This window comes from Filicampus tigris, chromosome 11 (genome assembly GCF_054856515.1).
Source record: "Filicampus tigris isolate MCC_2025a chromosome 11, RoL_Ftig_1.0, whole genome shotgun sequence".
NCBI lineage: Eukaryota > Metazoa > Chordata > Actinopteri > Syngnathiformes > Syngnathidae > Filicampus > Filicampus tigris.
In genome coordinates, this window is record NC_141227.1 from 3373049 (window position 1) to 3398594 (window position 25546).

General features: G+C 41.0%; 1 protein-coding gene across 4 annotated transcripts in view; it reads left to right on the forward strand.

Annotated features, from left to right (window-relative positions):
• eno4 (enolase 4) overlaps window positions 1-25546 on the forward strand; it is a 52613-nt gene that overhangs the window by 17077 nt on the left and 9990 nt on the right. For 2 of the 4 annotated variants that reach the window (XM_086045145.1, XM_086045146.1), the window contains exons 1-9: window positions 6011-6200; window positions 6765-6893; window positions 13485-13669; window positions 19507-19640; window positions 21363-21529; window positions 21789-21917; window positions 22842-22910; window positions 23412-23576; window positions 23679-23804. In XM_086045145.1, the coding sequence (XP_085901271.1) occupies window positions 6039-6200; window positions 6765-6893; window positions 13485-13669; window positions 19507-19640; window positions 21363-21529; window positions 21789-21917; window positions 22842-22910; window positions 23412-23576; window positions 23679-23804 (1266 nt within the window). In that variant the 5' untranslated portion in view covers window positions 6011-6038. Of the gene's footprint in view, window positions 1-6010; window positions 6201-6764; window positions 6894-13484; window positions 13670-19506; window positions 19641-21362; window positions 21530-21788; window positions 21918-22841; window positions 22911-23411; window positions 23577-23678; window positions 23805-25546 lie in introns of those variants that run through there. The other 2 variants (XM_086045147.1, XM_086045148.1) reach the window with 2 other exon arrangements.

The window sequence follows — 25546 nt, forward strand, 5'->3', positions numbered from 1 at the left end:
ATATACTGTATATGTCAAAATAATTTGTTCGCTCAAAAGTGTGATGCATGAATGCGCAAGTCCTAATCGGATCAATATTTTTTTTCCTATAAAAATGATGCTTTGAGGCTTGCTCAAAAAAAAAAAAAAAAAAAAAAAAAATTTATAAAGTGTCCATGAAAACAGTTGTTGGAATGTTTTGTCGGTCTCGAGTCCATAAGCCCAACTAGCAATTTACAAAACAACTACTTACTCAATGCGTGTTCGTTTTATCTTTCAAGAAGGTATCCAATGTAAAGACTCACACAAGTTGATTAAATTTTCTCTGCAGTTTTCTTTTCCATCTGTGACATTCAGGAATCATACAATAATCAGATCGGGGCAGCTTTTCCATCCTCGCGAATGCTCTCACCGGAGACGGGCGAGGGCAGAAAAGTGGCACGGTCTAAAATGCAGCTTTCACATTCATACTGTCTTCAAAATCCAAACATAATGTGGGCTGGTCTCCTCCCTGGCTGGTCTACGGGGCTGATCTTCACCAGCTGGTCCCGTGCTCAGATCAGGACTGACTCTGAGACTTATAACTGATTGTGCGATGTGTAATTCCCATTTGGCTAATATAAAGCCATTCATATAGATTTCGATCCTCCACAGTGCTTCCGATCATAATTTTGATCCGAACTCTGATTGTTTTAAAGAAATGTTGTCCATGTAAATTTAGCCATTGTCTGGTGGTGTGATACTTGGCTCCAATTTCTGTAATCATCACATTGAATGGGTTTAAATTTAGGTTTGGGCTATGGAGAAGTCACATGTGGCTGATTTGTTTATGTGTTGACAATTAATCCACCATCTTGAAAAGTTCTACAGTAATATTTGCTCTGTCCTTTTATCTTTTATGTGGGCTATATTATACTAACAGTAACTACCAGAAGACTACATATTCTCAGTTGAACTATTGTATTTAATGAAGGCCAGGAAGATCGAGACACGGCCGTGGAGCCTTACTCTGTCCGTTGCGCAGGGACGGAGTGTAGGTATCAGCACACAGGGGCTGCACATTCTCGATGGCTGTAAATTTCAGCCAATCAGCGTTGGCTCACAGCCCCCATCTCCTTCTCTACGACAACTATAATGCATTACGTATATGTTTAGTATACACTGTTCTGTTATGTTACTAATAACACTGCATTAGTCCAAAACATTGTTATTGCAGTGGAGGGAAGCATAATTATCCCAAAATGTTTGAACTAAGTTTTCATTGTACCCCAACAGTACAATGACAACATTTTAAAATGTAGTTTATCACGCAACCTCTTCTCAGAAGGGCCTGAGTCGAGATTCAAACCAAGAACCTCTTGACTGAGAGGAAAATGTGATTACCACTACCCCATAATTATTTTACAATACAAAAATGCATTTGTACAAATAGGCTTGCACCTACAATATATGCTGTATATATAACTTAATCAACAGCATGATGTCCCTCAAACATAAAGCTGAAACTGCCCCGAAACCTAATCCAGATAATGCAACTGTTGCAATGGTGTTCTTTTTGACGAGCACCCATATTTTAATACATAAATGACATCTATAACACATAGTCATCAACTTACAGTAGATGCATCCCTAAAAGCAGGCTTTTCATTTTCACTCAGATCTTGAGAAGGCTATCCTTGCTTTTATCCCATCAAGGATAGATTATTGCAACATACTGAATTTAAGGTTGAGGCAAAAAGCCATCTCACAGCTACTACAAATGCTGCAGCTTGTCTATTACCAAAGAAGACCAGAAGACAAAATCATATCTGTCCCAATTAGGCCGCTCTTCACTGGTTAGAGCCTACGGTCAATCTTGGGCTTGATTTTAGGACATTAGGTACAACCACATTTCATGGCTCTGTTGCATTACTCCACTATGAGACAGGAGCCTCATATCCTCAGTCCGGCACTTAACACGTGGTCATGCTTTGAATCTCTTATCAAAAATTGTATTTTTAGTACAAAGTACTTTTTCGAATGTATTATTCTCTCCCTCTCTCTTTTCTCTCCAACACACACAGACACACGCACGCGCACACACACACACCTATGCGCACATAAAATAGTTATTCAGTAACATTGAGCGTTTTCCAGCTCCTTCTGTCCCACCACCCATCAAAAGTGATTCTTCAGCTGATACCAGTTTGAAGCCACAGTTTAAAGAACAGCAATGTTCCCATTGAAAGCACACCTGGCCAAGTTTGAAAACATGACTAGGATATTTTAATTAGGTGCAATTAGAGATGGTGACCATACACAGACCAAGAAAGCGCCCCCCTGCTCTTTAGTTAGGGGAGAGAAAAAAAGATGCACTAATTAGGCTGAAGGCTACTTTTATTCATGTGACCTGTAGAGACCCCACACAAGCTGTTTCATGTCACAGCCTATACACAAACCAAATGGGAACTCATTTGAGAGAGGCTGCGTGTTGATGTAAACAGACGCTGTCACTTTCACAGCAATGGGATGAGTTGTCTGTGTATGAGGCTTGAATGAGCACTAAGTGCAAAAAAATGCAACAGGTGACGCTCCTTTAAGCACTAATTCGTGTATGGCTATAAGACAATTCAACCTAAGTACTTTACGCATTTCCTTAGAGATTGTCCAAATTAATTCACATGATAGATTGCTATGCCCTTCCAAGAAGCCTTGAAGCCACACTTCAATTTAAAAATTTGGTGAATGAATTTAAGGAATGAAATGTACTTTGTCGGGAATACGGTACATGCAATCGGAAGACTACCGGAAATCGCTCAGCAGTGACCCCCACCACCCTTTCACAATGGAAACCAGTGCTTTAAACAGACATTCGGTATTACTCTCCAGTGATAAATTAGCTACCAACACTTTCCAGCCAGCCTAATTTCATGTGCCATTTATGTCAATTAGACCAGAGTGGCATGGGTACATTTTCATGTCAGTTACAGCTGCATTTTTTAAAAGTGTGTAGACACCCTGCTGTTGTAACCTTCTGTCCTCTACAGGCCAAAAAAAAAAAAGAAAAGAAAAGAAAAAAAGACAGTGTACAATGATGGCCCCATTTTAGCTTCATATGACAGGAGAATGTCCACGAGGAGGCTGTAGTTCACCATTATTGGCACTTTCAAACTCAAGAGGGTTTGTGGTCTTTTAATGTTTCGAAAGGTTATGCTCAAACTGTTGCTCCAGGTGGCATCATTCTGCTCTGGTAGGCCTGTATCATTAAACGGGGAATCACCGCCCTTTTTAATCATCTTTCTTTGTAGTTATGCATTTTGTTTTATAAAGACAGAATAATGAGTATGTGAAGGGAAAAAAACCCTTATATATATATATATATATATTATATATATTATATATATTATATATATATATTCATTCATTTTCCCATTCGCTTATGTCCCCAAGGGAACCCCGAGGGTGAATTAAACTGTAGCTCAGGTTATGACAATCATTTGGTTCATTAAGGCACACTATGACATAAACCTCTGGGTCTTTTGAATCGTTTGCTGAAAATAAAAAAATAAGTGTACAATGCATACTTGAAAACTCTTCGGCGATATCATTTATAATACTTGGATCACAAGCCCAGCCATGTTTATCATGTTTTTTATGAAAAAGGAAAACTGTTGTCTGTTATATACGCACAAGGCAATGTTGTGGTGATTGCTGTGACAGGACATATTATTTGGGAGGGTATCACTGCAAAGGTTTACAAGGCTGCATGGAAGTTCATATGTTTCTTGACACATCCTGTACTATAAAGAAAATATATGCTTAACCTGAAGTTGTATATTATTGTCACTACTGCTAGCAGTGCATTGTATTATGTTTAGTTACCTTCTTATGTAACTTAACACTCATTTGGACAAATTCCCCACATTGTGAAATGTACACTCAATGTGTGTGTGTGCGTGCGAATGCGTGTGTGGGGGTGTGCGTGCGTGTGTGTGCGCGTGTGTTTCTTGTAAATACAAGCTTTGCTTCAGTTGCCAGTCGGAGTTAGGTTTTCTTGTTTTACATGTAACACTTGCTATGAAATAGCGTTGTAAAAATACAGAATAATATCACGTCCTCATCAATAATCATTTTTCAAGATATTCGCATGGACGATATATACACTTTAGTCAAAACGTTTTTATCAAAATTTTGTTTAATATCTATATTGTGTTTTTAATTTTATAGCATATACTTGTATGATTATTCATTTCACCAAATAAACACAATAAGTTAATTAAAATGAATTATTAATTAATTATTTTTATTTGAAATGATGGAGTGATAACACGCATATGAAATTAACTCTTGGTTAAATCTGAGTATTATCCACATCACGAGGAAAGGCTTACTGGTAATGTGATTAACAATATGAAAACCAAGTATACACATGCAACATATTTAAAAAGAATGTGTTGATCTGCAATACTGTACAATGTGTGTTATATTGTGTGCCCAATTTGTATTGACCATTTCTGAATGATTTAACAAGTAGAGTTGATGGCCTACATTGTTAACAATAGCATTTATTTGACCAACATGGGATTTCTGACATTGACTCATGTGGAGGAGGGTTTAGATGCAAGGAAGAGAAAATATCCTCGTTTCAAAACAGAGTTGAGCACAAGGGTTAGCAAGGCTTTTGTTATCATTCACAAACAAAATTTCTTGCATGGCATGCAAGTATAAATAGCATTTAAATGGACATTTAGAAATATTCATGAGAGACGGGGCGCTTGCTGTGTGTCCCAACACAGGGGTTCTCCATTGTCATTTATCAACCTTCTCTCCTGAAAAGAAATTCAATGATGGTTGCAATAATCACACAGAAGTAGTGGATACAGGCTTTTTCTAATATGATGATGTTTATTCCATTTTAATATTCATGTTAACAACAGTTTTCATTTGTCATTTACTTGACTTGCTTTCACTAAATTGTTTTTGTTTAATTAACTCAATTATTTTATTAACAACGTTTAATTAAAAACTAACATTTTTTTATTTCATCAAGTGGTTGCCAAAATAAAATCATTTGAATACAGAAATATTCTTAAAGTATAAGTGCACTTAAAAATGCATTTGGATCCAGATAATTTTATTTCATGCAACCACTTGACAAAATAAAATTTACACTGAAAAAATAATAGTTAAATTTACTCAATCATGTTTTGTCAGGTGGTTGCACAAAATGAAATAGTATGGATCCAGATACATTTTTAAGTCGATGTATAGTCTACTTAAAAAAATGTATCTGGATTCAGATGATTATATTTCATGCAACCACTTGAAGAAATAAAATGGGAGTAAACAATACACAGCATTTTTTTTCAGTGTATTATTCAGTTGACATAAAATATTAATCTCGTTCTAATTTTTTACTGAACAAGAAATGTACTGTCATATAGCAATATTTTGATTCCAATAGCACATGACAAATGACATTTCCTAAATGAATACTTGCGTAGTGTTGAAAGTACCCTGGAAAATAAATTATGTTGAATTTACTAAATTATATTTCGTCAGGTGGTTGCACAAAATATAATGACAATGTCAATGTGACCTATGAAATAAAAAACAAAGAAAAAGTAGAGAGGACGACGACGAACGAGAATAGACCCCTGCTAATGTCTTATTTCGACGCCAATTGAGTTTTGAGGAGGTTTCTGGGACGAGGTTCGACGTCTATCACTGCCAATAAAGCTTTTAGCAGTGCGTTGAACTGCGATTTAAGTTTAAGGATCCCGTCCATGTGACGAGTGAGGAATGAAGACGTGTTGCGAAAATCCATGACTTAATTCAATTAGTTAGACAGAAACTCTCAGTAATTCTTAGTGACAGATTCAATTATATGGCTGTATGGAGCAGAGTGCGAATAAAGGTGTTTGTTTTTAATCTATTTGATGACAAAGTCCCAAAAGGAAAGGGGAAAGAGCATCGCGAGATACTCTTCGAATTTCCGAGTCTCTTACGGGACCCGGACGTGCCGCTGCCATGGTAACGAAAAACAGCAGTTTGAGTGAGAACCACACGACAGCTGAACAATGTCTGCTTTCGTCAACTGTCTTTCTGAAGAAGACCAGGAGTTCTACGAAATCAAAAACGCTGCTGCCGAGTTTTACCGGGTGAACAGAGTACCCGAGGAGCTTGAGAAAGCCCTGGGAGAGCTTTTCTTCCAGAATCCCGAGGACGTCCACGGTTACCTGGTGCATTCAACTCAGCCCACTTTATTTTATGTACACTCGGCACTTTTCTTTTAATGCTATTTCGCTGACGTAAAAACTAGCTACTACTACGCTATGTTTACCAAACGGACCACAAAAATGACTATGTGGTTTGATCACATAATAGGGATGTATATCATAACTGGACCTGAACAGTTCACGAATATACATTATATCGTTTTGGCGTTTTACATGTTACACATCTTTTATTGCGAAATTTCATTGTCATTACATTGTCTTCCACTTGTCTCATTCAGGGAGGAGGTTAAGCATAAAGGGGTAGCCTAAGGCGGAAAAATTTAAATCACAGCTTTGGAACCATTACACTTAAATAGTTAGCTATAGCCAAGTTAAAATTCACACTGTATTCCAATACCATTATAGAACACAAATATCTGATTATTTGTCCTGTATCTTTCTTTAGTATTTATGGTATGTAGATTCTTTGCATCTATATGGATTCTATACATGCTTTACATTTGTATTTGCTATACTGTTCCTGAATATTCATATTTGCTATGTTTCCCCCAACCACTGACTCCCTAGGCAAACTATTTCACAAACCTCTCATCACAACCTCTAATCAGCAGACTGAATGGAAAGGAGGTCTATGATTCAAAAGGGCAACTATGTGCTGAGGCCGAAGTGTTTTGCATCATCTGCAATAAGGAAAAGGTAATGCTCATGACGTACAGTGTCTTAAAAAAGTGTAACACCCCGCCCCACCCCCTTTCATGATTTCTGGGTTTTTGCACATTTCTCACACTTAAATGTCTCAGATTATCAGGACACTTTTTATATTTCACAAAGACAACCCATGTACAGTAATCATAAAATGCAGTTTCTAAATAATCTAAAACAAACCCTCCAATCGTCTCTGGCCCTCTGTTAAAAAATAAGTGCTTCCTGAACCTAATATACTGTATAGTTACTATACAATTACTGTAGTAGTAACTAGTTGTTCCACCCTTGGCCACAATCACTGAAATCAAGCGTTTGCAATGAGTCTTTCGCATCGCTGTAGAGTACTCCAAAATTTCCCTTTTCCCCGCTTTCTTCCTTTTTTTTTTTTTTTTAAATCCATTTAGAGGTCGACTTGCGGGTGCGCTCTGGGTCATTCTCCTGCAGCTTAACCTATGAGCACTTCAGATTAAGGGAAATATTTTATGTCCACACATTTGTCTGTAATATTTCCTCGGGGACAGGAGAAATAATTGTTCATTCAATCACAGCAATTTGTCCAGGTAATGAAATAGCAAACCAGGCCCAGACCATCACACTTCCACAACCATGTTTGACTGTTGGAATGGTGTTCTCCAGAGGTGGGCGTGTTAGTAAATTTTGCCGGTCTGTCATTTTCCAGCGTCCAGGCCAGCCAACCGTCATCGTCAGTCCGTCGTTATTTCAAGACAGACCAATATTGAAATCGTCAGTCCGTCATCGTTAACCCTGCTTCCTCCGATTCTAAATTACTGTTTGTCACCACTATTTTAGGACCGCCAGTCCATTTTTGGGGGAATTCTTCTTTATTTATTCTTTTTTTAGGACAGTCAGACCCTTCTACATCCAAGATCAAAGATCCATGCTTGCCTGATTGCTTGCCCACTGCCAGTCGCCGTCTGCCTTCCGAGAGTTGACACAAGTTTAACGTCGCTAAATGGTCGAAATATAACCGGTTGGGGTCCGTGTGCGCATTCTTGCTCTTGTCCGCTTCAGCCTGTGTAAGTGGAGAAGCGATCGCCACGGTATTTTTGATTTTGTGGAGGTGATCATGATGAGATCACGTTTTATGTCAATAAATCCAAACTATTGTGTAGAACACTTTTATACTTTCACAGGTTAAAGTGGACAAGAGTAGTTATGTGCATTTGCATTTTGGTGCTGATCGGTTGCCGTTTTAGACAATAGAACTGACAAAGCGAGCAATATTACCACGCTTGGCTCCCTCCCGTGACGTAGACAGCTGAGATCGAAAACATAACATAAGCCACGCCCCAAAAAGGGGCGGGGTAATTTGTCATAAACCTAATCACAAAAAAAGCCCTTAAATCACTACATAGTCTTTTGAGGTGGGCATTTTAGTACTGATGTCATTTTTACATGCAAACCTATTATATAAGTGCCAATGTTAAGCTCATCCAAGTGTCCCTTGAATTAAACAGTAGCTGTGTTTACATGGAGCTGTGTAAAATGAGTAATGTAATGAGTAATGTATCCAAATCAACAAATGAAATAAAAATACTCTATATAAACACCTCAGTCGGAATAAAAAGGCAGAATCTGAATGGAATTTCATTGAGATGGGCACTTTACCCTATTTTGCCTGTCCGTCCTCCATCGGCAACCTGGGCACCCTTCCATCAACGTTCCACCATCCTTAGTCGGAATAAAAAGGCAGAATCTGAATGGAATTTCATTGAGATGGGCACTTTACCCTATTTTGCCGGTCCGTCCTCCATCGGCAACCTGGGTGCCCATCAACGTTCCACCATCCTTAGTCACAAAAAATGTGTCCTCCGTCCATATCCATCCTCGTCCTTGTAAAGCGCTTCTACTTTTACATTTCAACAGTCCGTAACCATGCCCTCCGCAAAAAAAGTGTCCGTGCATGACGTCGTGGGAGAAAGGCTAAGAGGTTTCATAATTCATAAACATTATTTAAAGCTCATTATCTGGCTAATTTCTTATTCACATCCACTTAGCAGCTGCGAATATCGTGAGTGGATTGAATTGGTTTTAACTGTTTAACACTAGTGCCAACCAAGATAGCATTTAGCTGCCAACACAACCACCGTCGGTGACCAGACTACAGAGCCCACCAGGGGACAACACGAGAATATTTAAAATTAGCTTAGAATACAACATTATTTGGTTTTATTATACAAGTTTTGTATAACACAATACGTTTTCAGTTTTTAATTGCGTTATTTCGCAATATAATAATAATAATAATAATAATAATTATTATTATTATATAATTATTATTGCATGAGCATGAATGATAGTTTGAGATTTTTACATTCTAGAGATGTCCCAGACATAGACATACTTCGCATGCAAAGGGAAAAGGTAATGTACTAAATGTTAACAGTTCGTTAACGAAACAAAATTGCTATCCACCTTTTTCCTACGCCCAATACATACCTTATCCCGAATTACACACGCAAGACAGACTGGCTGTGTTTCTGTCATTTGTCAGTAAAATGGGTGTTCGGTGGCGTAATCCATGGTATTGTATGTGTTGAACCACTAGAGGGCAGACTATGCCTGTGAGTGCAATGTTACTGCATGGAACGTACATGAAAACGGAAAAAAGGACTCTACACTGTTGTGCCAGGCAGTTAATAAAGGCGGCTACGTTGTAACGCAGAAGAAAACACTGGTCTTTCTTTTTAAGAGAACCCATCACAACAAGTCAGTCGGTACTTGACCCGTTTAGGGACGATTGCAGGGACGGACGAAAACCCACTTCCGTCCTTGCTTAGTCCGTCTTTTAAAAAAAAAACTTCTTGTTGTCCGTCCCCAAAATGTCCCTGTGACGGAATGTCCATCCCTGAAATTTCTTTCGGATTCACAGGGGTGGTATATTCCTTTTGTCATTCGTCATGTAAACAGTTCAATCAGAATAGGCAGGCTGCATCTAGTCTTTGAATGCTCTAACGTGACGTAAACGTGTCAAGCACTTTAAAATGGCAGTGTCTTACCAGAGTTCGTCTGAGAACTTGTTTTAAAGTTCTTGCAATTTGTTTTTATCAAGATTTTGCTTTAATAAAACTGTTAAAACTATCACAACTACTGTACTAAATAGAAGAATCAACTCCATCTTCATAAATCACGTGATATTTACATCGACTCCGCATTTCACACGACTGTAACACGGCCGATCTGATTAATGGAGAGGCACACGGAAATGGCAGAATAGATCGTTTCATATGTAAACAGGTGACCAGCGATCTTCATTTGGAAGGATTTAAAATCAGAATGACAAAAAGGTCTCCATGTAAACCCGGATAGTTATACAGTTGAACAATTTACATATCTGCAGACAGGAAACACCAAATTACTTACCTTGTCCTAATGGCCACAGCTGGAATCAGCCCTTCTCCGGTCCACTCGGAGCCCAGTGTATTCACTTCACAAACAAACACAGCGAGACACGCATCATGTGTTTCGCCAGTCAACAGCGAAACGGGAGTCCGTCAGTGATGCATTGACGTACTTTCGGTCAGTACTGACGGAATGCCCACCTCTGATGTTCTCTTTAAAGCGGAAGTCAACGCAAACGTATTTTTTTCAAGAATATGTTTTATGCAAGCCCACGACCAATCACGGCTCAGATTCAGAGAAGAGGTCAGCCGTGATTGGTCGTGGTGAGCAGTTGTGATGTCATTTTCAGTCGACAGAAGACAAAATGGCCACCCCCAGAGATGGCTAAAAACAAGTGCATTTTGCTACTTAACTTATATTCCACAAACGCAAATTTAATCAGAATGCTGTGTTTCAACTAGTGGGCCTGCTGGGAACATCCATCCATCCATCCATTATCTATACCGCTTCCCCTCACAAGGGTCGTGGAGCGTGCTGGAGCCTACCCCAGCTGTCTTCGGGCAGTAGGCGGGGGACACCCTGAATTGGTTGCCAGCCAATCGCAGGGCACACAAAGACAAACATCCGCACTCACAATCACACCTAGGGGCAATTTAGAGAGTCCAATCAACATGCATGTTTTTGGAATGTGGGAGGAAACCGGAGTACCCGGAGAAAACCCACGCAGGCACGGGGAGAACATGCAAACTCCACACAGGGAAGCCGGAGCCGGGATCGAACCCACAACCTCTGAACTGTGAGGCGGACGTGCTAACCAGTCGACCACCATGGTGCTGGGAACATATTCTTGAAAAAATTATGCTTGGGTTGACTTCCGCTTTAATGAAATGCAGTGTTAATTTTACGCCATATGCAATGGGGCACATGCAATCCAAAAAGTAAAGTAAAAGGAGGAGAGAAACTCTCCTAGATCATGTAATGATAACGGCAATGTCACGATATTGCGACATGAAAATTGCCACAATGTCATCGTTGTCATGTTATGATATTAAAAGCAACACATCTCCATCAAAAAACATTACCTTTTGCCCGCTTCATCCAACACAGCATTTTGAACTACATAGACCAGGGGTCTCAAACTCAACTTATGTGGGGGCTGCTGGAGAGTTTGGGTGTATCAAGCATTCCTCAAAAAGGGGTTCAAATATTTTCTAAAAAGTACAACTAATCCAGTCTGCTCAATATTTAATAACAACAATTCCCAACATTAGCAGAAGGTGAACAAGATTGGTGACCTGGTCCTCTCTCTCATCTCTGTGGTACTTTGCATACTCCTTAGCATGTCTAGTTGAGTAATGTTGTCTGATTTCTTGATCACCGCAACTTTCTCTCTGCATTGAAGACATGTTGGTTGCCCCTTTGCTCAACAAAAAAATATTTCTCCTGTTTTTCTTGAAATTGGTTGTTCTGATCGCCAACATTTCTCCACATGGCAGGTTTTGAAAAAGACATGACTGGGACTGGGTGACAGGATATCTTTTCCTTCTACTTGATGTCACTTCAGAATTATGCTGTCATGAGCCTGAGCTATGGTATCCCATAAGTGATTTTAAAAAACACACGCACACAAAAAGACATGGCAGAACACAGCTGGGGGCCGCACTAACATTAAACTTTGATGTCAAGTAGGGGGCCACAAAATTTCATCCTGCAGGCCACAAATGCCCACAATGCTGCAAGTTCGAGATCCCTGACATAGACATCATACTTTGCACCGCTGAGCCATTTGGAACACATGACAATAAAATAGCTGGCCAAGCCTATTTCTTTGTCACTGCTGTTATTATGTATCAAACACAATATTTACTTTTTTTTCTCTGACAATATCGTCGGTTTTAATACAGTATCGTGAGCTTTTTTATTTCGCCAACCCCCCCACAACATTGTGATAATTATCGTATTGTGAGGTTAATTTTGTGATAATATATTATCATGATGTGTGGATATTGATACATCCCTAGTCTTGAATGGCCAGTCCATTCCAAGCTGAAATGGACCAGCAATTTTTTTCTCAATAGGCACAGCGAAATCCAATGTAATTTCCAATACACACAACCATCCAAAAAACCCAATTACAGACAATTCATAAAAACATAAATACAGACAGTTCAACAAATACATGATGACTTCTAAGTGCGCTTACATGATGACTTCTAAGGGCTGCAGCGGAAGCGCACGCGGTTGTCCCGTTATGCTTAGCGAGAGTAGTATTGTGTCAGACACAACAAAAAAATTCTGCAGGTTACACCACCGTTATGCTTCATCGCCCAGTACGTCCCTCGGCAAACACTTCAAGCCAAGCTAATAAATGAGTCAATGCTTTTACTATCCACCTTATTCTTGAGGGCTCCCATGGAGAAATAATTATGCTGTGTGACTTCCTGTAAGACACCGGAAGTAGCATCTTGGCATTTGTTAAAGTGGGTTTCGTGTCCTGAGGCGCTTTATTTGAATGCCCCAAACACACACACTCCCACGCACGCACACCATTCCATTTTCTAAACGATTATAAGCCCCCATTTCACTGAAAAATGTCTTGCACGGCTTGGGAACTGGGGGGGTCGGGGGGTGTTGCCAATGGACGTTTCTCGAGGTTGGTAGATGGATAAGTTAACGGAAGCCCTTTTAAAATGATAGGCGCACTGGCCTATTGGTGATTACTATTTGGTCCTGGACAAAAAAGGCGGATAGACAGCAGAAGGGTACCCATGCTGCAGGCGGAAGGCGATAAACGGACCAGGAATTCTTTGTAAAATGCCAGCTCTGCTTTTCATTTGGTGGACAAAGAGCAGCATAATAGTGCACTATCTGTTTGAATATGATGTGCTTTTTTGGGGGGGGGGGATTAGACGGATAGACGGACCAGAATTTAGCGGTAGTTGGTCGCAGTTTGTAGTCGGAAACCCGTTTTAAGCCCGTTTAAAATCATAGGTGGACCTCCCCATAGGCGGGTATTATTTTTTCTGGATGAACAAAATGGCGGATAAACAATCGGCGTAAGGGTACCCTGGCTGTAGGCGGAAGCTGATAAACGAAAAGCAAATTTTTGGTAAAATGCCCAGCTCTACACATTTATTCAGTTCTCATTTAAAACCTAAAATAGGTCGGTGCCAACCCTAACACAGAGTTAAAGGACTGATTTTATTTCTTTATTTCTAGAGGATGTCCTCTGCTGCCATCTCCAGCCACCTTGGGCAAAAGGAGCCTTTTGTAGACTGGCAAGCAAAAATTGATGAGAGAGCACACCATGCCATGACTGCTGTCCAGTGGATAGTTGAACCTCTGAACATAATGCTGAAGGGACAGAGCCCTTGTGACCAATCAGAAGTTGACCAGAAACTCAGGTAGAATTCAGCTTTCAGTTAAAAAATGGTTTGCTTATCGGTGCTGTTTTTAAACTTTAACAGTCAAAAATAAAAAATTGTCACCATTTAATGATGGCATTCGTCCCATCTGGTACCAATCCAATTTATGTGGCTGCTTTGAATGATCTAGTATTTTTTTTTTCATGCGCATTTTGTAAATGTTTGCAGAGATCATAGCACACTCTGTGTCAGGCACCAGAACACTATTGTGTGAAAGCAAATGGCCAAAATCAAAATGCAAACATTTGAAAAAGAATCTTACACATACAATGAAATTGTTGGTGTTACCGGCACCAGACCTACTACATTCTCCCTGGCTTTTAAAGATGGCTCCGGACATCTAGAGGCAACTAACAAATACAGTGTCAGGGTCAATGTCAGTGTCAAATATCAGTATAAAGAATACATCTACGATGTCGATAAACAGTCTGATCATGTCTATAAATGTACTTTGTTTTCCAAGTCCCTGTGTCTGCCATTACTGCTATGTCAATATTGCTTATCTGGGACAATAAGAGGGTTCCGAAAGAGGATAGTAGGGAAGCATTGGGACTGGAATGTGGGCCCATGGGGAAGATCACGTAGGGTATGCGGCATAGGTGAGCATCAAGTTGGCTCCTGGCCTCCAGGCATGGTATGAAGGCTGCCCACGATGGTCATATGTGAACATTTCTCTCGGTTTCAGTGCTCGAGCCGACTTTCTTACCAGCTGCCCTTCATCATCCGCTTGATCACACACTTGCTCACTTGAACACAATTCCTTTACGGTTGTATATCCTCCCAATACATCCTCAGATGGTGTGACAGTATCTGGGACCAATACCTGCATCTGAGTTGGGGTGGTACTTGAGTCTGATTCCTCTGGTTGCTGACTTAGAGCTATCTCAGGTACCTGCATCATCGGCAGGGGCTCTGCAGCCACTGCACTGAGTTCATTTTGCAGGTTTGGCTAGGTAATTGGAAGTCCAGTTCTCCTATAATAAACTGATATGGTCCGCAGGCAACAGGTATAATCTTCCTCATCATCTGACTGTTCAGATTCCTGCTCCACTGCTTCACTGTCATTTACGTGCTTGTTTCTTTTTTTCTTTGGTCTCCCCTTGAAAAAACTGTGACCTCGTTCATCCTCCTCCAATGGCAAATCATTAACAGGCAGCAGGAGAGTGCGATGCAGTACCCGGAAAGTTTTTGGTCCTTTTTCTGGTTGAACACTGTATATCGGCCCATCTCCAACCTTTTCTACCACACGGTGGATCATCCTCTCCTAGTAAGCCTGCAGTTTGCCTGGACCTCCTCTATCTGAGAGATTTCTGACAAGCACCCGGTCTCCTGGCTGCAGGACAATACCTCGGACACGCTTATCATAATATATCTTCCCCAGTCCTGAGCACTTTTCACTATTCTCTGAAACAATCTTGTACGCTTCCTGCATGCGAGAAGCCCATTTCTGTGCATACTCTTGCCTTGACTGTGGCTCATCTTCAGGTTTTAAATCAAAGAGGAGATCTACAGATAAACACGGAGCTCTCCTATACAGCAGGAAGAAAGATGAATAGCCGTTGCCTCATGTCTCGGGTATCATATATTTCCTCCTCCAGAGTGTAGAGCATCTGCAATAATGTCCTGTTTAGGTGCTCAATAGGGTTCCCCTGTGGGTGGTAGGGAGTGGTTCTGGAATGAGCAATACCGGAGAGCTGTTGGAGTCTTTGAAAACGTTTATTTTCAAACTCCCGGCCCTGATCGTGGTGTAGCCTTTCAGGGTACCCAAAGCGTGGAATGAAGTCGCAGAAGATTTACTCAGCTGCTGTTCGGCCCAGACTTGTCCTTGGTTGCACATACTTGGGCAAAACGAAATGATCTGCCAGAACTAAAGTGTACTCATACCCACCTTTACTCTTCTCCAGATGGAGATAATCAACTGAGACAAGCTGAAATGGAGCACTCGTGGTACCCCATTGGAGCTCTTTCTGAAATGTTGGGACGCTTTTGTTCGACACATCAACATTGGTGAATCACATAGTCTTCAATATTATGTCCCATTAAAGGCCAATAAAATCGTTCTTTGGCTAAGTGACTGACTTTGTCAGCGCCGATATGTCCCATGTCATGATGCAAGTTAACACTGTTGCTTTCAGCTTGCTTGGGAGAACCAACTACTTTCTCTGTCTTGTTTGCCTGAACAATATTCCATTGTCAAGTTTGAGTCTGTTACATTCACGTATTAGTCTCTAAGCCTGTTGTGCCAATTTTCTCGTTCTTTCCTTCTGTGGTTTCCATCCTGATTTCATGAGATTGATCACTTCCCCGATTGCAGCATCCTCTGCCTGAGCAACTTGAGCACTTTCTGAAGCTATCATCGGAATGCCTTCAGGAGTCGCATCATCAAGATTTGCTGGCTGTTGCAGAGCAGCTATCCATGGCACATCACCATCCCTTACTGCTTTATTCTACTGCCAAATAATCGAGACTACATCAGGGAACATCATCTGGGTATACTCATTCAGATGGCCGTCAAGATTCACTGGGTGCCATGACAGTGAGTCAGCATCTGTGTTTGCCTTGCATGGACGGTATTTGATAGTGAACTGGAAATCCGCTAATTCACCCACCCAATGGTATCCAACTGCTTTAACCTCGCCGTGCTCAAAACATAAGTGAGAGGGCTGTTGTCTGTGTATACAGTAAAGGCGGGAAATAGTAGAGGTAATCTCTAAATTTATCACGGATTGCCCACTTCAATGCCAGGAACTCAAGTTTGCCAGAATGAAGATGGTAATTTTTCTTGGTCAGCGTGAGTGTGCGGCAGCCATAAGCAATAACACGGAGTTTATTACCCTGTTGTTGGTAGAGCACGGCCCCTAGACCTTCGTTTGAGGCATCGGTAAGGAGTACAAACGGCAAATTGTAGTCTGGATAGGCCAGAATGGGTGGACTAGTTGGCATGTCAACAAGGTGCGACACCACAGCACTATGTTCTTGTGTCGTATGGACAAGGGTTTTAGATGAAAGCTGACCATTCTTTGTACTCTTGGACTTCCTTTTCATGCTTCTCACAAGGAAGTCTGTCTCATTAGGCTCACTAGAACTTTCCACTAGTTCAAACAATGGCTTAGCTATTCTAGAGAAGTCCTGTATGAAGGTTCGGTAGAAACCCTAGGAGAGTCCTGACTTCACCTACATCCCTCGGCTCTTTATCCCAAAGACCCAAATTGATTGCTATGTAGCTCATAGTAGAATGGAATGTGTGCAGTGCGTAGCTAGCTCCACTCACAAACAAGGACATACTTTGGACCTTGTCCTTTCTTATGGTCTATCGGTATCAAATTTGAAAGTTTTGGACAATGTGCTCTCTGATCATATGACTGTGCTCTTTGATGTAATGTTTTCCAGTGCTGTCAGAGCTAATGCTAGCGAGCGCAAGGCCCGGGTTTTTAACCACCTCACTGCTAGTCAGTTCTCTGATGCCTTTGATCAGCTCTGTTTTCCCTCTTCAAACACAGAGGAGCTCAGCTCTTGGTTCCATTCATCTTGTCGTAATATTTTGGACTCCGTGGCTCCATTAAAAAATATGCGGTAAAAAATTTGACCGAAGCCATGGTTTAATGAGAGCACTCGCACAGCTAAACAGGAATGCCGCAGAGCTGACGATGGAAAAAAGACAGGCTGCAGGTCTCTTACCAAATCTTAAAGGACTGCTGGCGTCGTTACCAAAGAAAGGTGAAAGAGTCCAAGAGAGACCACTTGTCAAGTCTGATTCAGGCAAATTGCTATAATCCACGTGCTCTATTTAAAACAATTGACTCTGTACTCAAGCCCCGTCAACCGACTTGTACGGAATCGTCCCCTAAAATGTGCAATAGATTCATGCAGTTTTTCATTGACAAGGTTGCTACATCTAAGGCTCTTGTTTTGAACACCACATTTGACCTCTCTGTCCAAGTTCCTTGTTCAGCAGTGTTGGATTCCTTTGAGCCGGATTCATTCACATTTTTGGAGGAAGTGGTTTGCCATATGAAACCATCGGGCTCAACTTATGACTCCATTTCTCCACACTTCTTTAAGGAGATTGTCCCGATAATTAGAAAATCGGTTTTGGCCATTATCAACAGCAGCCTGTCTTCTGGTATGGTCCCCCAACATTTTAAGCATGCTGTAGTGCAACCCCTGCTGAAAAGAACTGGCCTTGATCAAGCATTGCTATCAAATTTTAGACTCATTTCCAAGCTGCCTTTTATGTCTAAAATTCTGGAAAAAGCGGTGCACTCACAGCTAAGATCTTACTTGGATAAACACAATGTCATAGAAGTTTTCCAGTCAGGCTTCAAGAAGATGCATAGCACAGAGTCAGCCCTGCTACGTGTTTTCAATGACATCCTCCTGGCAAATGGAACTGGAGACCACGTATGTCTCGTTCTGTTGGATTTGACTGCAGCTTTCGATACGGTAGACCACAATATTCTTTTGACTTGCTTGCAACACCAAGTGGGCATTAGTGGATGCTCTCTAGAGTGGTTTGGATCCTATTTAGCTGGCAGGACTTTTTCTGTTAGCCTAGGATCCTCTGAGTCCCGCTCTGCCCCTCTATCGTATGGTGTTCCACAGGGTTCTATTCTGGGTCCATTTCTGTTCTCTTTGTATTTGCTGCCCCTGGGTTCCATCCTTAGAAAACACGCCTAGAGGACATCAAAGACTGGATGTCACAAAATTTCCCAAATTTCAACGAAAAGGAAACAGAAGTTATGGTGTTCGGTCTCAGTGGCTCGTCTGCTGATGTTAACATGATTGTCTTCACATCTAAAGCCAACAGTCTTAAACTTGGGTTTTAAAATGGACAGTGATCTTAAATTGGACCAGCAAATCAGCGCTGTTGTAAAGTTGAGCTTCTTTCACCTTAGACAGCTGGCTAAGGTAAAGCCCCTCCTTTCCCATCAGCACTTAGAAACAGTCATCCACACCTTTGTTACATATCGGCTAGATTACTGCCATGCACTTTATTTTGGAGTCATCCAGTCCTCCCTCAAATGTCTCCAGTTGGTCCAAAATGCTGCTGCCCGCCTACTAACTGGAGTTCGGTAGATCGAGCACGTAACACCAATTCTGGCCTCCCTTCACTGGCTCCCAGTGCATTTCAGGGTTCAATTTAAGATTCTCCTATTTGTCTTTAAAACCATTAAATAACCCCGCCCCGGCGTACTTCTCCGAGCTCCTCCACTCCTACGCACCTTCCCGCAGAACTTAGGTCTGCGGACCAGGCGCTGCTCGAGGTGCCGAGGACCAAGAGGAGCCTCAGAGGCGATCGAGCCTTTTCAACTGCTGGTCCTTCCTTGTGGAATTACCTCCCATTAATTGTTAGGCAAGCCCTCTCTCTGTCCAGTTTTAAAACCCAGTTGAAGACACATTTCTTTTCTCTGGCTTTTGACCAGACCTGGATTTTTCGTCTCTTTTCCAGTGTCAATTGTATATAGTGTTTTATGTCAATTTATTGGCTTTATTTATTTACATTTTATTAATACTTTATATATCATTTATGTCTATTTATTAATACATGTACCACAGCCTTTTATTGTTTTTGTTTTATTTATTGTATTGTTAAGTTCTTTGTTACAGCCCTAGCTGTTACGAAATGCGCTATATGAATAAAATTGTATTGTATTGGGTTGTATGAAAGACTAAATGCAGAATTTGGTCAGGGCATGGTTTGTGTTGATGCATTTTAAAATTTCCATTTAAAAAAACAAAACAAAAATGGCCATGTGATGACTTGTACAAGTAACACATTTAATAAAGTATGACATTCATGTCTGGTAATTGCACAGCGATTTCTTCATGGTCCGCCACCAGGAGGAGAAAGAAATGAAGGAAAAGGAGGAGATTCATCCTACTGGTGAACAAGAGGTGCAAATTCCGTCCCCGCCACCTGAAAAGAAGAAAGAAAAGAAGAATGATAAAAGTAATGAGTCACCTTATATACAGTAGCTGACAGGACACACTAGAATGTTAAATGTAAATGTAAAGAATTTAGAATTTTAATTTTTTTATGGCTTTCCTAGTGAGCACTTCTCCTTTGCTGAGATAATACATCCCACCTCACAGGTGTGCCATATAATGATACTGTTTAGACACTATGATTCGTGCACAGGTGTGCCGGGGACTGGCCACATAAAAAGGCCACTCTGAAATGTGCAGTTTTATCACACAACACAATGCCACAGAAGTCACAAAATTTGAGGGAGCGGATGATTGGCATGCTGACAGCAGGAATGTCAACCAGAGCTATTGCTCATGTATGTTCATTTCTCTACCGTAAGCCGTCTCCTAAGGTGTTTCATAGAATTTGGCAGTACATCCAATCAGCCTCACAACTGCAGACCACATGTACACACAACCAGCCCAGGACCTCCAATATCCAGCATGTTCACCCCCAAAATCGTCTGAGACCAACCATCAAGACAGTTGCTGAAACAATCGGTTTGCATAACCTAAGAATTTCTGCCCAAACTCAAAAAACGTCTCTGGGAAGCACCTCTGCATGCTCGTCGTGCTCACCGGGGTCTCAACCTGACTCCAGTTCGTCGTCGTAACCGACTTGAGTAGGCAAATACTCACATTCGTGGTGTCTGGCATGTTGGAGAGGTGTTCTCTTCATGGAAGAATCGCGGCCATCTTTCTAAGGGTAGATGGCCAGCGTGTGTGCCATGTGGTTTAGGGTTAAATAATGGCTGGACTAAATGCATCTCCTTTTAGGACCCAGAAGCTGTCAAAAAGCCTCTGCCACGGCCAATGGGCAACGGAAGCCTCACCACGGCCATAGAAGCCTCACCGCGAAAATAGACGATAGATGATTTCATAGACGGAAAAAAATGCCCTTCCGACTATGCTTACTCCATCTATTTTTTTAAGTTCCTGTCTATCGTTTAACACCTACAAAATGGGCATCCGTCATAGGCGGATAGACGGACCGGTCCGCCGGATAGACGGAATGACCATGTTTCTAGTACTGTGAACGAGTACATAAAAAAAATAAATAAATTGGATTTAACAAAAAATCCGAAGTGGGCATCACGCGCTGCAGTCTGAATGTAGCCCCAAGACACAAGCTTACCAGGAATTGGAAACTGAATCAAACAAGTGTTTTTACACTCATATGCTTAAACTGCAAGGCCAGCGGATGCATCCCCAGGTTGTGCATTTGTGTGGATTGGGGGTAATCCAGGAAAATGGTAAACTGCACAACAAGTGGCCCAAAATTGAAAAATAAACAGCCATGGACATCTGCAACACGAACAGACTGGTATACCGATAGGTCTACAATTAGTGTTGTAACACTCGAGACCAGTCTTGGTCTTGTCTCACATTCGACCATCAAAAAGTCCTACCTCCTCATTCACCTCCTCATTCACCTCAAATGAACAACCAGGAGGCTGAAATTTGACACAATTGGGTGTTCCAACAACCTGGGTGTGTGCATGTGTATGATTTTGACCTTGACTAGAGAAATCCCAACCAAAAAGGGACACGGTATGAAAAAAATGGCATAGTATCGAAAACAAAACAAAATAATGTATTCCTTGGTAGAAACATGACTTATTTTTAGGCATGGCTCAAAACTTGAGATGCAACTTTCAGTGTCCTCGCTACCAACACCGATTATTTTTTACATTTTTATTCACAGAAAAAAAAGGCGCATCAGAGAAGCCATTTTGTCCGGCAGAGCCACCTGAACCAGTGCTGCCCGGGTGCTTGGCCATTGGCTCAGTGTCTCTTGCTGTGGCCAAGAGTGGGGCTAAGATAAAGGGCATTTCACTCTACAAATACATCCGAGCCCTAAAGAACCCAGAGGTGAGAGCCAAGTGCATAACTTGGGCATGAATATTAAGATATTTGCCCAATTTTGTTTGCTTTTTTTTTATTTAAAGGAAAACAATGTGTGTGGGAAGTGTAAAATAGTTAACTGTGATAAAGGTACAAGGCTAAATTACCTTTTGGTTGGTGTATGTTTTAACTCCTTTATCCATCCCAAACACCTTGATAACAGTACTGTATCTTTAGTTCAGCACTACTGTGTGCAGCATGTAAATGTCTTAATATGTGTGCACAGGATCAAGCGAGATTTCACATTCCTATCCCCCTGGTAACTTTATTAAGCTGTGGGAAGATGTCTCCTGGAAAACTGAACTTACTGGAAGAGGTCATATTGATCCCCAACGCAGGACAACAAGTCAAACAAGTACCCAACTCTCCAATCATTCACATAGTTGCTAAGTGTTTTCGCTGTCTTTGGATTTCTTCTTGTTAGAGAGGCCAGTTCTCTATTAGGGGGCATTTTAACCTAATGGATCAAAACACTTTGGTTGGTTGTTTATATGACCTGAGTTTTTCCGCCTGAAAACAGCACCATGTAAAAATTGCTATCAAGAAGTGATGTAAGAAGTCTTGAAAAGGGAGGACATGTTTGTGCAGGTACACACAGCAACTTTTTACAGTTGTGGGAAGTCAGGGTAGAACCAGCAAGACCTTCTCAGTTAAAATCAGATTGAACACCATCAGAAGCACTGCCCTACATTTACAACCTAAATTTGAATGTTTGTTCCATGAAATTGTATTAATTTATTCCCAACAGTTCATTCTTTTCATTTCGTAGCATGTCTCCTGGCTGCACTGCTTCTATCTGTATGCACATCTTTTTTTTTTCTCTACAGAGTTTAGCCTGCGTGTGCTATTATGCTAATCTCATCTGCCCAGGTCATTAAGAATCAGTCGAGCCATCTTATGTAACCTACATTATATTAGAAATTGGACTGTTTCTTTAACAATCAGATTTTAAATTCGCCTTACGGCTAGACAGATTGATGGCCCACAATAGCATTAGCATTTTTCCGTCCTCGGAGTGCTTGTTCATAGCAAAATCTGTGCGACGAAAGTTTGACGACCAAAGAAAGTCTGTGGCGATATGCATACATCAATGCATTCAATAATCAGCATATTCAGTGAATATGATGTATTTTGTATTCAACATGGTCATGTGTGCTTGCATACATGACTATTTGTATCCATATATTTTATGCATTTTATGTCAAGTGTTTTTCAGCGTTTAAACAATCATTCAGGCAATTCTGCATGTGTCATGCTAAACTGTGACCTCCTTTAACAGATCATAACAATGACAACACAGCTACAAAAGGAAATGATGAGAATATTGAGTGCTTCATCAAAGGCTGGGGTGAGGGACATTTTCATCTATTTTTAAAGGAAACAGGAGTGGAAGAATATTGTGGCACATTTGTGTCGGAACAATAGCCTGGCAAGTTTTTTGAGAGAGTTGTGTGAAAGAATTTTCTCATTGAGCATTCCTATAAAATACAATATGCACTAAGACATTAGAACTATAGTCTTCAAATTAATTCAAACATGAATCCCTGGAGTTTTGTTGAAAAGATTATTCAACCATTCACACTGGCAAACAGAATGTTAACAATGAAAATTGTGTGTGGCACATTCAACTTCCATAACCTCGCAATCCCAATGGCATATCATGACCGCAAATAAACACGCATTTCTTGTCAGTCCAAAGCAGCTACTTTGTTTTTTTTTTTAAAACAGAGATCAGTACAAATGGACTTTAAATAAAGGCTCCTGTATTTAGTACATACAGTATGTATTTTTAATACCATTTAGATGGCGAAAATTCAGTTCATAAGATGGACATTGTGTTTGCTCCAAGGTCACCCAGGCCATTCTGAGCGACAGTGGTGTGCTGCCTGTGAGCTTTGATCGTCCTGAACAAGCTCTGGACCTGATCTCTGAAGCCTGCAATAACCTTGCATTAGAACTGGGATCAGAGATACATCTGGCATTGAACTGTGCGGGTCCTGACCTCATGGACTATGTAAGTGTATCAGCAATCAAGTTTGACAAGGAAGTGAGGTCTCATGGAAATACAAGCGCTGAGAACTGCATGCCTTCTTTTTTTTCTCTGTCTCCGTTCCAGACCAAAGAAAAGTATGAGATTGCAACAGGAGTTTTTAAGTCTCCAGACGAGCTAGTGGCTATGTATCAAACCATTATCAGCAAATACACCGCAGTGGTGGCTTTAATTGATCCACTTAGGAGGGAGGTATGTTCTCGAGCTTTACTATGAACAAATGAAAACAAAAAAAAGTGCTGGTCTGTTATAGGGCTGCCACAAACAATTATTGTGCTACACACACAAAAAATTGAGTGATATTTACTTGAGAAAAACATAGAAACGTTTTCACTCAGAAATTGTAAGTACATTTTACAAGGAGAGTTTTGAGTAGATTTTACTTGATAGTATTAGTTATTAAAAAATGTCACTCAAGGTTTGAGGAGCAAACCCACAACCTTCAGGTTGGGAGACTGCGACTCTACCACCTGAACCATGCCACTCCTAATATGTGTTAGTATGTGTTAGTCTAACACTGGTGTCAGACAGAATACTTATACCTCCAAAAGACGTTTGTGGACTCTTCTTTTTGTGGACTCTTCTTTTGGAGACACTAATGATATAATTACACACAGTATGAGTGGCATGGCTCAGGTGGTAGAGTGTCTCCCAACCTGCAGATTATGGATTCCTTCTTCAACCCTTGAGTGACTTTTTTTTAGTAACTAATACTATGCAAGTAAATTTTACTCAAAACTCTCCTTGTAAAATTTACTTTCTCTGTAGAAAAAAGAAAATTGTTATTTTTAAGTAAATATCGCTCAAAATGCTTTTCAGTGTAGTCGACTAGTCATCATTAGTAGTCACGATTAGTCGATTGAGGAATTACAGAAGTGGTTTTTATGGCCTTTTTATTGTTTGTATGTAAAGTGCTTTGTTACAGCTCTAGCTGTTATGAAATATATAAATAAAATTGTATTGTATATGAAGCCGACGGGTGCTGGTTAGGTGGTGGAGCTTCAGACAGAGCCCGTTGTCCCTCGGTTAACTCTATGCCCTGTACAACCCAAAATGTCATGATTCTATCACATCTAACAGCCTGTATTTTGCGATAAGCGAATGGTCCCCAAACTAAGGCCTGCGGCCTGGATACGGCCCACCTTCACGTTTTGCCCAACCCCCTGAACAATACCAGAGACACATTATAATTTTTTTTTTTTTTTTTTTTAGTCTGGCCACGCAATCGAGACATATACACGCATAGAATGTGATATTCGATTCCACCATCTTGTTCACTTTAGGATGTCGGTGCTAAATTTCGATTCCTCGTTAGCCGCGTGGAAGAAGCACAAACGAAGTTGGACGGAAAGAATATGTGTGTGCACGGTGCGCAGCCCCTCCTGCCACCGAAGATGCGGCGCGGCTGATTCTTCTGAATCCTGCATATTCAATCGACCCACGTGGTCCCGGTTCATCCTTCGCCGGCGACAGGAAATCAGCGTCGATTCTGTCATCTTTATGTCACACGCAGATGTCGCACGAGCAGACAAGCCGCCAAACAACGAAAAAATATCAAACAACTGACACACACACACGCACAGCGTTGTCACCGGTGGAATAAATAGAATATGGAACACATGTTATTGCGTCTGCAAGGTACACCACACCCTTTTATTTTCTTATTGTTTCCTGACTCGACCGCATGTCAGGAGTGCGGCACCTGCATGTGAAGCGGTATTGGTAAAGTCCCTTCTCGACGCCGTTTGGCTAACTCCGACCGACTGGGACCATGTGGGTCGATTGAATATGCAGGACGCAAACCGGGGACAGAGGGCCGATGCCCAGCTCTGATGTTTTCTGAGAACCACACATAGCTGTCCACTACAGTGACAAATATGATGAATTATTAAATTGTGTATGCCCCCATAATTTTACCAAGGCATTTTGGACAA